Source organism: Nannobrachium achirus (genome assembly GCF_963921795.1).
Source record: "Nannobrachium achirus genome assembly, chromosome: 12".
Classification (NCBI taxonomy): domain Eukaryota; kingdom Metazoa; phylum Chordata; class Actinopteri; order Myctophiformes; family Myctophidae; genus Nannobrachium; species Nannobrachium achirus.
The window spans coordinates 15089240-15102096 of record NC_137832.1 but is presented as its reverse complement, the minus strand read 5'-3'; the positions used below and the strand labels follow the sequence as shown (position 1 = coordinate 15102096).

At 40.7% G+C, this 12857-nt stretch overlaps 1 protein-coding gene across 4 annotated transcripts in view; it reads left to right on the top strand.

Moving 5' to 3' along the window:
- The window catches only part of LOC308296374 (ral guanine nucleotide dissociation stimulator-like), a 63416-nt gene that overhangs the window by 37935 nt on the left and 12624 nt on the right, over positions 1-12857 (top strand). For all 4 annotated transcript variants that reach the window (XM_080739635.1, XM_080739636.1, XM_080739634.1 and 1 more), the window contains exons 7-12: positions 432-535; positions 1705-1789; positions 6538-6615; positions 8012-8098; positions 9164-9196; positions 10043-10164. In XM_080739635.1, coding sequence (XP_080595761.1) covers positions 432-535; positions 1705-1789; positions 6538-6615; positions 8012-8098; positions 9164-9196; positions 10043-10164 — 509 coding nt within the window. The remainder of the gene's footprint in view (positions 1-431; positions 536-1704; positions 1790-6537; positions 6616-8011; positions 8099-9163; positions 9197-10042; positions 10165-12857) is intronic.

Below are 12857 nucleotides of genomic sequence, written 5' to 3'. Positions count from 1 at the left end.
CGTAGCGGTCAAAATCGTTAAGCAAACAGCCGTTTCCCACCCCTTTTACTGAACTCTTTGGTTCCCGTGGCGACGCATCTACGCAGCAGACGTTGTAGATGCTATGTGGAAAGGGAGCTTTTGCCGTAGTACAGACGGCTGCGATGGCCGATAGATTTATCTATCGAGCGCTGATCATTTCCGGTTACCGTTGTCATCTGCCGTAGCGGTCCAAAACTTAACCCATTTAGGCCTAGAATTATTGAATGCTTTAACCAGTGAAAAATAGCAGATATACAAGCTCACAGCGCGGCACTGAGTGCCGCGCTGCGAGCTTGTAGATCTGCTATTTTTGAAAGAGTTGGCAGGACAGTCAAAGAGGCAATACTTTCGTTAGACGACGACGGCGCTCTATATTCTCTGAATATATTGTCCTGTTCATTGTTTTCCAGGAGTGTCGGATCCTAAAGAACTTCTCCTCGTTGCGAGCCATCCTATCTGCACTACAGTGCAATGCCATCCACCGCCTGAAGAGGACCTGGGAGGAAGTATCAAGGTACAATGGAGTGATGGATAATTTACCTTCCTTTGGGGAAATTCAGGTGTCGTAGCAGTCATGACATTCCTGGGAATATTTTGAAATTAGAAAAATATTTTCCAGTACTGAAAAAAGGTTTGGAATTGATCAAGGGTCCTGGAAAGTCCAGGAAAAATATTTGGATGTGCATTGTTTTTGGCTATTGATTCTCCAGGATGGTATAACATTACACAAAATATGTACGTTTTCACTGAACGGGCTGCATGATTGCTGTAGACTAAAGTGTGCGACAAAAAGAACAGATCTACAAGCCCACAAAGTGCTGCAGCGTGTGGTTAGCTTGTAGATCTGTTCCTTTGTCACGCGGCGTGACACCAATCTGTGCAGTGCAGCAACAAGTGAATCGTCAGTGATGAAGTTTAAGCAATTTAACTTAATTTAATGTCCTAGGATATGTGGTGTAGAAAATAATTTTTCTACACTGCCTGTCTTTGCATTGCACATAGGAGTAATGGACTCGTTATTGCGCTGAATGATTGTTATATATAATAGGCCTGGAAATTGGGGTAAATATTCTGGAAACGTTTTGGAAATGTTTTGGAAATTCATTGGTAAAAATGTGTGGGAACCAGTGTTGATTTCGTCGACTAAAACTATGACGAAAAATGTTTGTCGACTGCGTTTCTTTCACTGACGAAAACTAATAAAAACTAAATAAAAACGAAACTGTAATGACTAAAACTAAGACTAAATATTTCGTCAACAAAATAAAAACTAGACAAAAACGTTAGGGAGGGACTAGTGGAGGAGAAAGTAATTACTATCAGGTGTTGCGTGCTGAAAATAGCAGATCTACAAGCTCGCGACGCGTTGTGATCTTGTAGATCAGCTATTTTCAGCATGCAACCAAGTGTAAAATCAGTCATTACGATGTCATCAAGGCCTGCCAAAATGCATTTTAGTTGACTAAGTTGACTAGATCAATGTAGATTTAGTCAACTAAAATCTTATGATATTTAGTCGACTAAAACTAGACTAAAACTAGACTAAAACTAAAACTTTTCAGGTGACTAAATTATACAAAAATTAAATGACATTTTATTCAAAAGACTATGACTAAAAACTAAATCAAAATGTGCTGTCAAAAACAAAAATGTTCTTATGCATTGGCCTCATTCTGTCAACAGGGAGAATTTCCGCACCTTCCGTGAGCTGTCGGAGATCTTCTCAGACGACAACAACTATTCCCTCAGCCGTGAACTCCTGGTCAAGGTAAGGTTGGACTCTTATGTAATAGTGGTCAGCTCATTATGGAGCACAGCGCTTTACCATTAAGCTCACGCTTAAACCATTGGTACCAATCGTACCAACCTGACACATGTAGCACTTTACATGCCATCCTGTTAATAAGCAATAATTAACAGTTAATAAGGCACTTATAAGTCCTTGTAACCTTTATGTGTTGTTATGGCTATAAAGATTTTAATAACAGCATTGTATAACATGTTTATTGTTTGATTATAAGACATTTTAGTACTTAATATATCATGACATGTAGTGTGGTGCTGTTGGGTTCATGAGGCACATCGAGTTCATGATGTGAACAAGTCTCTGAGTGAATGCGTGGGTGTACCTGCCACTCAAACTGTGTGTATGGTGGGGGATACATCAGACAGATAAGATGGGATCTGTGAAACCCCTCCTCGCTCTACGGGATCATCTGGGCAGATGATTTATTTCCTACCGGGCCTCAATCCCGGATACACCCCCGCGTTTTTTTCGGGAGGAGCGTTTCCGAGCCAAACTCTTCCAAAACCGTTTAATCAGCCTGGCATGCGTTATGTAAAACCTGAAATCCCTGAAAGTGCAACAGATAACAGGAAACATACTGTACTGTAATATGACCTGTCATTGCATATCCTTCATATCTATCTAAGCACAGCTGTAGTCGGGCCTGAAAGAATAAATCGTCGTTGTGGGGTGAAAACCTTGTATGTCCAAAACTGTTTGTTTTGCATTTATCATTTAAACAATGATTTAAACTAGTAAAAACAGCCGATCGACAAGCACACAACGCCTCGTGGCGCGAGGCGTTGCTTGTAGATCTGCTGTTTTCACTACCTTTGTGTGGCGGCCTTGTATGATGAAGCAGGGCTTTGCTTTGTGAAAAAACGTACACGTTTGAAACTTGGAGATACGAGGTTTGTGCCCGACAGTGACGATTATGTATAACTGACAAGGAAAACATCCTGTGCTGTAGAACATCATGTATCCTGCTGGGATACAACGTGGAACGCGGTGGTCGGTTATCACTCATTGTACCATGGGTGGGTGTTGAGCACTTGATAGAGTTGTGTTATCCTCTAATTAAAACCTCTTTAGTTGCTGAGCACGGTAAATATACAGGACGTGTGTTCAGGGACGTGATGACAACTTAAAGGTGTATTCAGTGATAATGAAAGTGGCCGGGGTTTATCTTGTCCCTTACTGGCCTTACAGCGTGGAAATGTTTAGTTTTTCATAGATTTTTTACACCATTATAATGTTCTCGTTTTGATCATTAGACCCAATCACTGAATATCAGTAGGCCTACGTCTCCAGCTTCAGGATATGTAAGATACTGATTTACTACAAGACTGTGGCATTTTATGAGTTCAGTAGTTTACAATCTAGGCATTTAGCAGACGTTCTTTTTTAAAATGTTTTACTTCAAGCAACTCTGACTTCAGAGGGTTGAAATTTCGCTATTATAAATCCTTGTTTTGAGTGGTCTCGTGTAATATTGTAATATTTTGAAATATGGACTTTTGATATTCATGAGAGCTGTATGTATGCCATAAAAATTGACCAAAAAGGTTTGGGATAATTCACTGCGCAATGTATCTCGAAGATATGAAAGTTTCCAAAAATATATGAAAGTTTCAAGAAAATGTACTTTTACACAATATTCAAATTTTTCGAGATTGATCAGCATTGAATATTCAGCCTAAGCAGTGTGACATACTATCTTGTCATTAAAGACTGCAGCAAGGCGTGGAAAGGTATTATATACACTCCCTGAATAAACATAATTAAACATAATTACTTGGACAATAGTTGGGTGGAATTTCATGAAACGTGGCGGGAATGATCTGTAGTTTGTCCTGAAAATGTAAACGTTTGGGTTCAAAAGGATCGAGGTCAAAACTAACCTTCATAGTTGGGAACGGAGGGAACAAGAGATGTTCAGGGTTGGAGTTGATTTTATTTTGTATTATACGTAGCCCTGTACCAGATGACGGCATTGCTAACCAACAGCATTGTAGTTCAGGCCAGTTATTATAAATATTTCAAACTGTTATTCAGGCGGGCATTGCACTTCTTTCAAGATCAGAGACGGATTCCATTCTCTTTGATGGAGTCCACAGGGAATGTGCCAGTTCAGTTCACAGCTACAGAAGTTCTCCCTCAAACTTCACTTCACTTCACTGTAGGGATGGGACGATATGAACATATCATAACACGATTATTGTGACAAATGAAATCGCGACTTACGATATTATCGCGATAATTAACCTGGGGCGGAACATATTAGTCAGATGACTAAATTATGACTACGACTAAAACTCAAATAAAAATTTGCTGTCAAAAACAACACTGATGGGAAGTGGAAGAATGTGTTGGGGAAACCTGTACTTGAACTATGGGTTACTTGTTAACAGCGAAACCTGACCCGTACGGCTGACCTAACAGCCTGCCTACTTGACACCACCAAGTGTAGGCAGAATAGCCCAGAGCGGGGCCCCGAGGGAATCCCCGTTGACGTCAAGAGTCGGAAGCTTTTGGCAGGTGCAGATAAGGGCCCTGCCCCCGCTTGGGCACGTCACACCACTGTACAGGACACCCCTCTGCAAGGGGCGTAACGCTCTGGTTCAGCTCTATCGCTCTGCACAGTGGTGGAAGATGTTCTCTAGACCCCATTTAGGCCTAAGTCCAATTTGAAAATTACCCACAGTTTTTCTGGAAAGTGTATTACTCAGCCTCTGTAGCAGCTAGAAACACTTACACCTTTGGCTGAATAAATATATATATACTAGCCCTTACCCGTTCAAAGATATGAGCTCTGAAATGATGTGCAGTGGGTGGGTTATGGGATGTGCACTGTGCACACAGTATATGAGGGATGGAAAGTAACTTTAACTGGTGCTTGCATGATAATATGTAGGAGCATCAATGTAAGAAATACCCGTTCCATTTAACGGCTACAGAGATACTGTGTACCGATCTGCATGATTTTTGGACAACATCTGTAACAGGGCCCGCCCGCCCGCACACACACACACACTCCCCCCCCCCCCCCCCCCCCCGTGTGTGTGTGTGTGTGTGTGTGGGTTTGTGTGTGATTGTGCATGGCCTGAACAACAGCGCCCCTCCCTTAACATGTGTGGTCACAAAAGGTACTGTAGGCTAAATAGATATAGATACACCATAAAAATGCTAATATACAGCATATGATTTGTGAAAGTGACAAACGGGCTTCACAGTTATGTCAGGTGTGTTCATATGCTATTGGTGATGCGATTTCAGATCAATTGCTCCAGCCACTGAGGAGAAACGCTGTGACAGACAGACACTCACTCAGACACTCACTCAGACAGACATTCGCTAAATTATATGTTAGATAGATATAGATATATATATATATATATATATACATATTTATATACATATATATATATATATATATATATATATATATATATATATATATATATATATATATATATATATATATATATTTATATATTTTTTGAGCGGTGGTCACACCGTCTCCTATACGTGGCCGTGTGTGTGGGTATCCGTCCGGCCGTCCGTCCGGCCGTCCGTGTATGTAGCCTCAAGCATGCAGTACCTTTTCTGACCACACATGTTAAGGGAGGGGCGCTGTTGTTCTCACACACACACACACACACACACACACACACACACACACACACACACACACACACACACACACACACACACACACACACACACACACGGGGGAAGGGTGGGTCAGCATGTGTGGTCAAGTATTATTATTATTATTAACAAACTGAATGTTTTAGGGTCAAATAAATTAGAGTGTGTGAAGAAACTACAGCATTGTAAAGCACACTAACCCCCGCTGCACCCACCCAGTAGTGCTGTTGCACAGCCTCCACGACCACCGCTCAGTTCACACGGGTGTGATTTTTTAATTACTGTACTACATACTGTACATGTACTGTAATACACAAAAATGTGTTCCCGGCCTGAGGGGGTAATACACATTAATGTAGTGTACCCGTCCATCAAAATCTGCAAAGTAACTATTAACTAAAGCTGTTAAATAATTGTCTTTGGGTAAAAAGTGCAATATCTGCCTCTAAGGTGTAGTGGAGTAGAAGTTAAAAGTATACAAAAATGTATATACTCAAGTAAAGTAAATGCACCTCAAAAATTGCTCTTGTACATACAGTACTTCACTAAATGTGCGTAGTCACTTTCCACGGTTGCTACAGTATCTGCACAGTGTCAGGCAGCGCTCCAAAGCAGCAGGCTCATGTTACATGGGGGGCTGAAGAAGCCCCTTGGCGTTGCAGGATTGTGAAGAATTCAGCTGGAACCAATCAGCACTGGGTGTTCCACTCACTTGTATTTTTCTGAGTTCAACTAAACTCACTGTTTTTCAGCTTTCTCGTCAGTGCAGTTATATATACTTACTGTACAGTGTTATGTTCCGCTGCTTTTGTTTTGTGTACCATTTTGTTTATATGAAATGACCTTATTAAAAGGTGTGTTGTGTTGTTGGTGGCAGTTGAGCTCTATTTTCTGTTCCCAGAAATGCAAAGTCAAGTCATACAGTAGATTTCAAATGATCACATAGAACTGGAATGATTTTGAAGTCTATTAAAACATAACCATTTATCTCATAAATGTATATAGTATACAGTATATGAAAATGTTACACAAGGGTTGCTTGTGTGCGTACTTTAATGTCTATTTATCTTGCTGTGTAGGAGGGCACTTCTAAATTCGCCACTCTGGAATTAAACCCCAAGCGAGCTCAGAGGAGGCACCAACAGCAGAGAGAATTGGTGAGTGTGTGACTTTTTATTACTGTTTATTATTTATTCATGAATTATTGTTTATATATCCAGGGATGACTGCCTGTGCATTTGTTCATTTTCAAACTGGGATTCTCTCTGCGCTTTTATCCACTGTCTGAATTTCCCAGCCATTAAAAATGGTTACTTGAGCAAAATGTCTGAAGATTTTTACCTTGTAATTGTAGAATATTTGGACCCATCTTCTGTTAAAAAAAATCACACCTGTGTGAAGTGGAGCTGTGTGTGTGTGTGTGTGTGTGTGTGTGTGTGTGTGTGTGTGTGTGTGTGTGTGTGTGTGTGTGTGTGTGTGTGTGTGTGTGTGTGTGTGTGTGTGTGTGTGTGTGTGTGTGTGTGTGTGTGTGTGTGTGGATCATGTGTACCGATTTTTGTGACATTTGAAGAAAATATGTAGGAGAAGGAGCAAAAAGTGTGTTTTGGAGAAAATTCAAGATGGCGGAAAATCTATCATGGCGCAAATGGGCGTGGCCTATATGGGGAGATGCGTCATGACCCAAGGAATCCAGGGAAAAAATATTTTTAATTTTCCGACCTACGGTTCAAGAGTTACAGGCCAAAACGTAAAGTGGGGTGTTATGGCGCCACCATGCGGCCAAATGACACAATTATTTTTTATTTAATCCTTGAAATCATTATGAACCTCCTCTCCAAGTCTTGAAACTCTAGCCCCTATGGTTTGCGAGAGACAAATAATTGAATGTGAGTTTTTGCAATTCCCATTATAAGTCAATGGGGAAAATTAATTCACTAATAAATTAATATCAATTAAACTATAGAACCTTTCTCTTAGAAAAGTAATAGCCCACGATTCCCGAGTAAGCCGGTCGATTTGACATATGGCGCGAGTGTGTGGTGGCAAAACTGTGGGACTAGTGGCGTGCCGAAGTTTAGGAAGTTCAGGCTACATACACACAGACACACACACAGACAGACAGACAGACACACAGACCCACACAGCCACGTATAGGGAGCCTGTGCTTCACACAGCTCCAACAATAAATGTCTCAAGTTAATTACCACTGCATGCCAACAGAATGCAATGCATTAGGACCAGACTAGATGCATTATCAAGTCTTTCCTTCAGCAGCCCCATCTAGTGGCAAGTCAATCCATTGCAGGCAAATGTATTCCACAGAAGAGTCTTTATGCTAGTTTCCATAGGGCTAAGATATTTATCTTCCCCACTTTGATGTAAATTGGCCGTGTCTTGGGCGTGTATTACAGTAACATATTATATATCCTTATAAAGACATACAATGAGCGCAACAGAATAAACTACATCTCCCAAATCACCAACCGCGTATTGTTTTCAGTCATGTCACCATTACAACGTGTTCTTAATCTTGCATGGTTTCTCTGTTCCCAGGGAGTAATGCAGGGGACCATTCCTTATCTGGGGACCTTCCTCACTGACCTGGTCATGATGGACACAGCTATGAAGGATTACTCTGAGGTAAGACACATTTAGAATAACAATAGCTAGTCCTGTGCCCGGGGGTGTGCACATAGCCTACAATATATTGTTGTTGTACTTTGGATGTCCAACACCGTTTGTTTTGTATTTATCATTTTAAAAATGATTTAAACTAGTGAAAACAGCCGATCTACAAGCACACAGCGAGGCGTTGTGTGCTTGTAGATCTGCTGTTTTCACTACTTTTGTGCGACGGCCTTGTATGATGATGCAGGTCTTTGCTTTGCGAGAAAAATTACAAATTTGAAACTTGGAGATATGAGGTTTCTGCCCGACAGCGACGATATGAGGGATTGAATGTAGGAGTCTCAGAAGTAATGTTGGAGAAACCAGACGGTTGCCCGTTGGGCAGAATGGTCACCATTGATGTCCAGTTGTGCAATACCCGTTGTATCCGTCTGTCTGGCTGGCACTCTTTTATGCCCATATATGGTGTTCCGTGTCCAGGCCAGTCTGTGGCGTCATCTCCAAATGTGGGCACTGTAGTGATGTCAGTCAGTGATGTCAGTTGGGCATTGTTGATGTCAGTTGGGCATTGTTTCAGCATGCGGCTGTTACCATGGTGGCGATCACTGTTTAGTATCAGTGATGTCAGCATACAGACGGACGGTCAGATGGCGGACGCCTCGCGGTGCGAGGCGTTGTGTGCTTGTAGATCTGCTGTTTTCACTACTGTTGTGTGACAGCCTTGTATGATGAAGCAGGGCTTTACTTTGCGAAGAAACGTACACATTTGGAACTTGGAGATACAAGGTTTCTTCCCGACAGTGACGATATTTACACCCCTGTGTTATGTTGGTGTGCCCATGGATTCTTGGGACATGAAAAGTGCGCCCATGCAGAAAAAAGGTTGAGAAACACTGAATTAGATAATACTACAGACTGGGTTTTGAAATCCGCTTTGAAGGACCCATAAGTGTCCCTTACACATGTACGATTTGTACCCTCTTGAGTTACAAATGGATAAATTGACACTGAGGATTTTACTGTGTGATACATATTTAACGCTACGTGATTCTAACTGTCTGCCGTTCTGTGTTGCAGGGAGGCCTGATTAACTTTGAGAAGAGACGAAAGGTAGGTTCTGCTGCTTTATTGTTTATTTATGATTACTTTATGTACTGACATTAGGGAAGGCCGTTTGGGCTTTTCTTTTAAACGTGTGCACTTACCATGTTAGAAGGAAGCACTTGTAGAACTAATCAATGAGTTGAATCCAGTTTGAAAACTGCTAATGGTCACTTTGTCTCGTATGAGTTGTTTCGTATGAGTTACAATTATAGGCAGTATTTTAAATATCTCCTATTTATTCAAATAAAAAGATCTGTTTATCTAGTCATGACCAGATTGTGATTCCTTTTGGTGTATTTTGTTAATCATTTAAACACCCCATCTATAATCACCATAGTTAGGGCTGTCACAATTATTACATAATCGTCTAATCGCAATTATTTGACATAATCACAATTATTTTGGGACAATCGTCATAATCATTTACATGTTGAAAAATGTTTATACATGTTCAAACATCTAAAAAATACGATGCGACGCGCTGTGAGCTTGTAGATCGGCTATTTCCACTATCAATTTTCTTTTTAAAGTGTAAAGTTGTCAAATATGTCCTTCATTTCTTTGTATATTTAGGTTATGTGTCACATCTGCCATGTGCAACTTCAAAGCCTACAAGCCAAACAGAAATGTAATTGTCAACGACAAAAACACACTTAAATCGTTATTATTTGAGTGACAGCCCTAATCATAGTAAGAGATTTAATATTGATGGTAAACAAAAGATGATAAAACAACGACACAGGTTTGAATGAAAGAACAGTCCAAGGGGCTTATGATAGAAATGTCTAACTTTGAAACAAACCAGAAAGACAAAGCTGTAATGTGTGTTCTCTGCGTGCCTGTCCTCTGCAGGAGTTTGAGGTGATAGCACAGATCAAGTTGCTGCAGCTGGCTTCCAACAACTACAGCTTCACTCAGGACAGCCATTTCAGAGAGTGGTTCTCAGGCGTGGAGAAACTCACTGAAGCAGAGAGGTCAGTCTCGCCCTCCGCTTTGATTTGAACAGCGTATTTTATACTTAGAATTAACCCATTTAGAACGGGTACATATTATTGTGTATCATTATTTTATGCTTTAACTATTGAAAAAATAGCAGATATACAAGCTCACAACGCGGCACCGAGTGCCGAGCTGCGAGCTTGTAGATCTGCTATTTTTGAAAAATCGTGAAAATTAGAATTTTGACCCGATTCTATAAGTGTCTTTTGAATCCTTCTAAGGTTTTTTTGAAAAACCTATGTTTCTATATGTCAGCAATCTGGCCAGCCATCGTCAAAGAAAAGGTCCTTTTCACTTAACTGGAGCTCAGTTAGTCTGTTCTTGAGAGACTACTATGTCAGTGGTTCTCAAACCTTTTCATGTGAAGGACCCCCAAAATGATATTTATTTGGCCACGGACCCCCATCTCAAAATATTTACTTCCAGGGACCACCCAGAAGCAAAATTTGAGTTTCAAACGTTCGCTTTGAAAATACATATATTCAAAGACTTGCACACATTTTCGCTGATTTTTGAATTCAAGTACCCCCTTTACCCGACAACAACATTTTCCCTACTGCAAATAAAACCATATAGCTAGCGGTATATGATAACCCCCCTTTTCAAGAATATAACCTCACAACACTGTGGCCATAACATTTCAGTCCAGTTTTCATGTCAATAACTTACATTCAAACAACATTCAAACAGATAACAGTTGCCTGGTACCATGTAATTTGGGTTGGCAACTATCAGGCTCACAACAAGTTTCTCCAAGTGTCATCATTAAACACAACAGTAAATGTTGTTTCTCCTTCTAATTCAATTGTAGTTTATTATTTAACTATGAATAATAGTATCATGATTTATACTTCTTCTATTTTTCTATTTGTCCTCGGTTCGATTCCCGCCGGGGGATGTTGTGGGCGTGTTCCCTCCTCCACGTCATCAGCGCCCACACCCTAGGTGGGGTTGGCGATAGGGCCTTTCTGTGTGGAGTTTGCATGTTCTCCCCGTGTCTCCTAGGGTTGATACCCTCACAAAAACATGCAATAATCCTGGTCTCTGTAATGCCTCCCCCTGGCCAGCCGGGGCGCCTGATGGAAGGGAAAGAAACTGGTTGGAATAACGTGTTCCTTCCACGCGCTATGTCCAAAACCGGGGAAAACCCCCCTGTCAGGTGAAAAGAAGCAACTCCTCATGTATAGAAGGAAGCATGATTGAGGTCAGTCCGTTGTCTCCCCAGGCGCGGCAGAGGGAGAGCAGAGCCCAGGATTACATAGGCAATTGGCACTGGGTGAAAATGGGTTACAAAATCATGTGATAAAAATTATATAAAAAAGAAAAAATAGTAGAATCTCGGATCACAGGTAAACTGAGAACCTAGCATCAGCCTAACAGAATATAATAGCCAAAGGATCAATAATATGTACATTGAAACTATACACACCAGATCAGATCAACAATGACCTACATAACATGCTATCTGAATTACATTTTAGCCTTTGCACAAGCCTGCAAGGTATCCAGAGACAGCGTGTAGGAGGGGGATACGTGTCAGGGACACTTAGGCAGGACACGCGGCACTAGCGAATGAATGAATGAATGAATTCTGTTATTTAAGTGTCATACCACCTCGTGGCCCATCCCTCATGGGATTATATGACAACTTTGCGGTTAAGGTTACAATATTCGTAAATATATATTTTTTTATATACATCAAAAGTAAAAGCAAAACAGAACATATGGTACAGTACTTAACCCCTACTGGTTGTACAAGTCCCAAGCTTTCTCAAGATAGTTTGCCAGTTTAAATACATGTTTTTCGAATAGACAGTTAATAAGTTGTGAGTCACTGATATCCAACATATAAACCCCGTCAATGTTATTAAACAACTCTCCTCTGGATCTCGAATAAATGGGACAATACAGAACAAAATGATACTCATTTTCTATTTCATTAAGATTACACATTTGGCAGATACGCTCTTCTTCATCTAACCCAACATAATGACCTGTTTCAATATGGAGTGGCAGTATACCTCCTCTAATCTGAGCACAGTTTGACCTTTTTTTCTTTGGCTTTAACTAGCTGTTAAACCCATTTAGGCCTAGAATTATTGAATGCTTTAACCAGTGGAAAATAGCAGATATACAAGCTCGCAGCGCGGCTGCGAGCTTGTAGATCTGCTATTTTTGAAAAAGTCGTGAAAATGTGTGCAAATCTTTGAATGTATGTATTTTCAAAGCGAAAGTTTTTAACTAAAATTTTGCTTCTGGGTGGTCCCTGGAACTAAATATTTTGAGATGGGGTTCTGTGGCAAAATACATATCATTTTGGGGGTCCTTCACATGAAAAGGTTTGAGAACCACTGACATAGTAGTCTCTCAAGAACAGACTAACTGAGCTCCATTTAAGTGAAAAGGACCAAAAGACACGTATAGAATCGGGTCAAAATTCTAATTTTCATGATTTTTCAAAAATAGCAGATCTACAAGCTCACAGCGCGGCACTCGGTGCCGCGCTGTGAGCTTGTATATCTGCTATTTTTCAATAGTTAAAGCATAAAATAATGATACACAATAATGTGTACCCGATTCTAAATGGGTTAAAGAGTATCAGACCACGTCACCTTTCGCTTCCAGAACACGTCTAATGTCTTTGCGCTCCCCCTTCGAAAAACGAGAC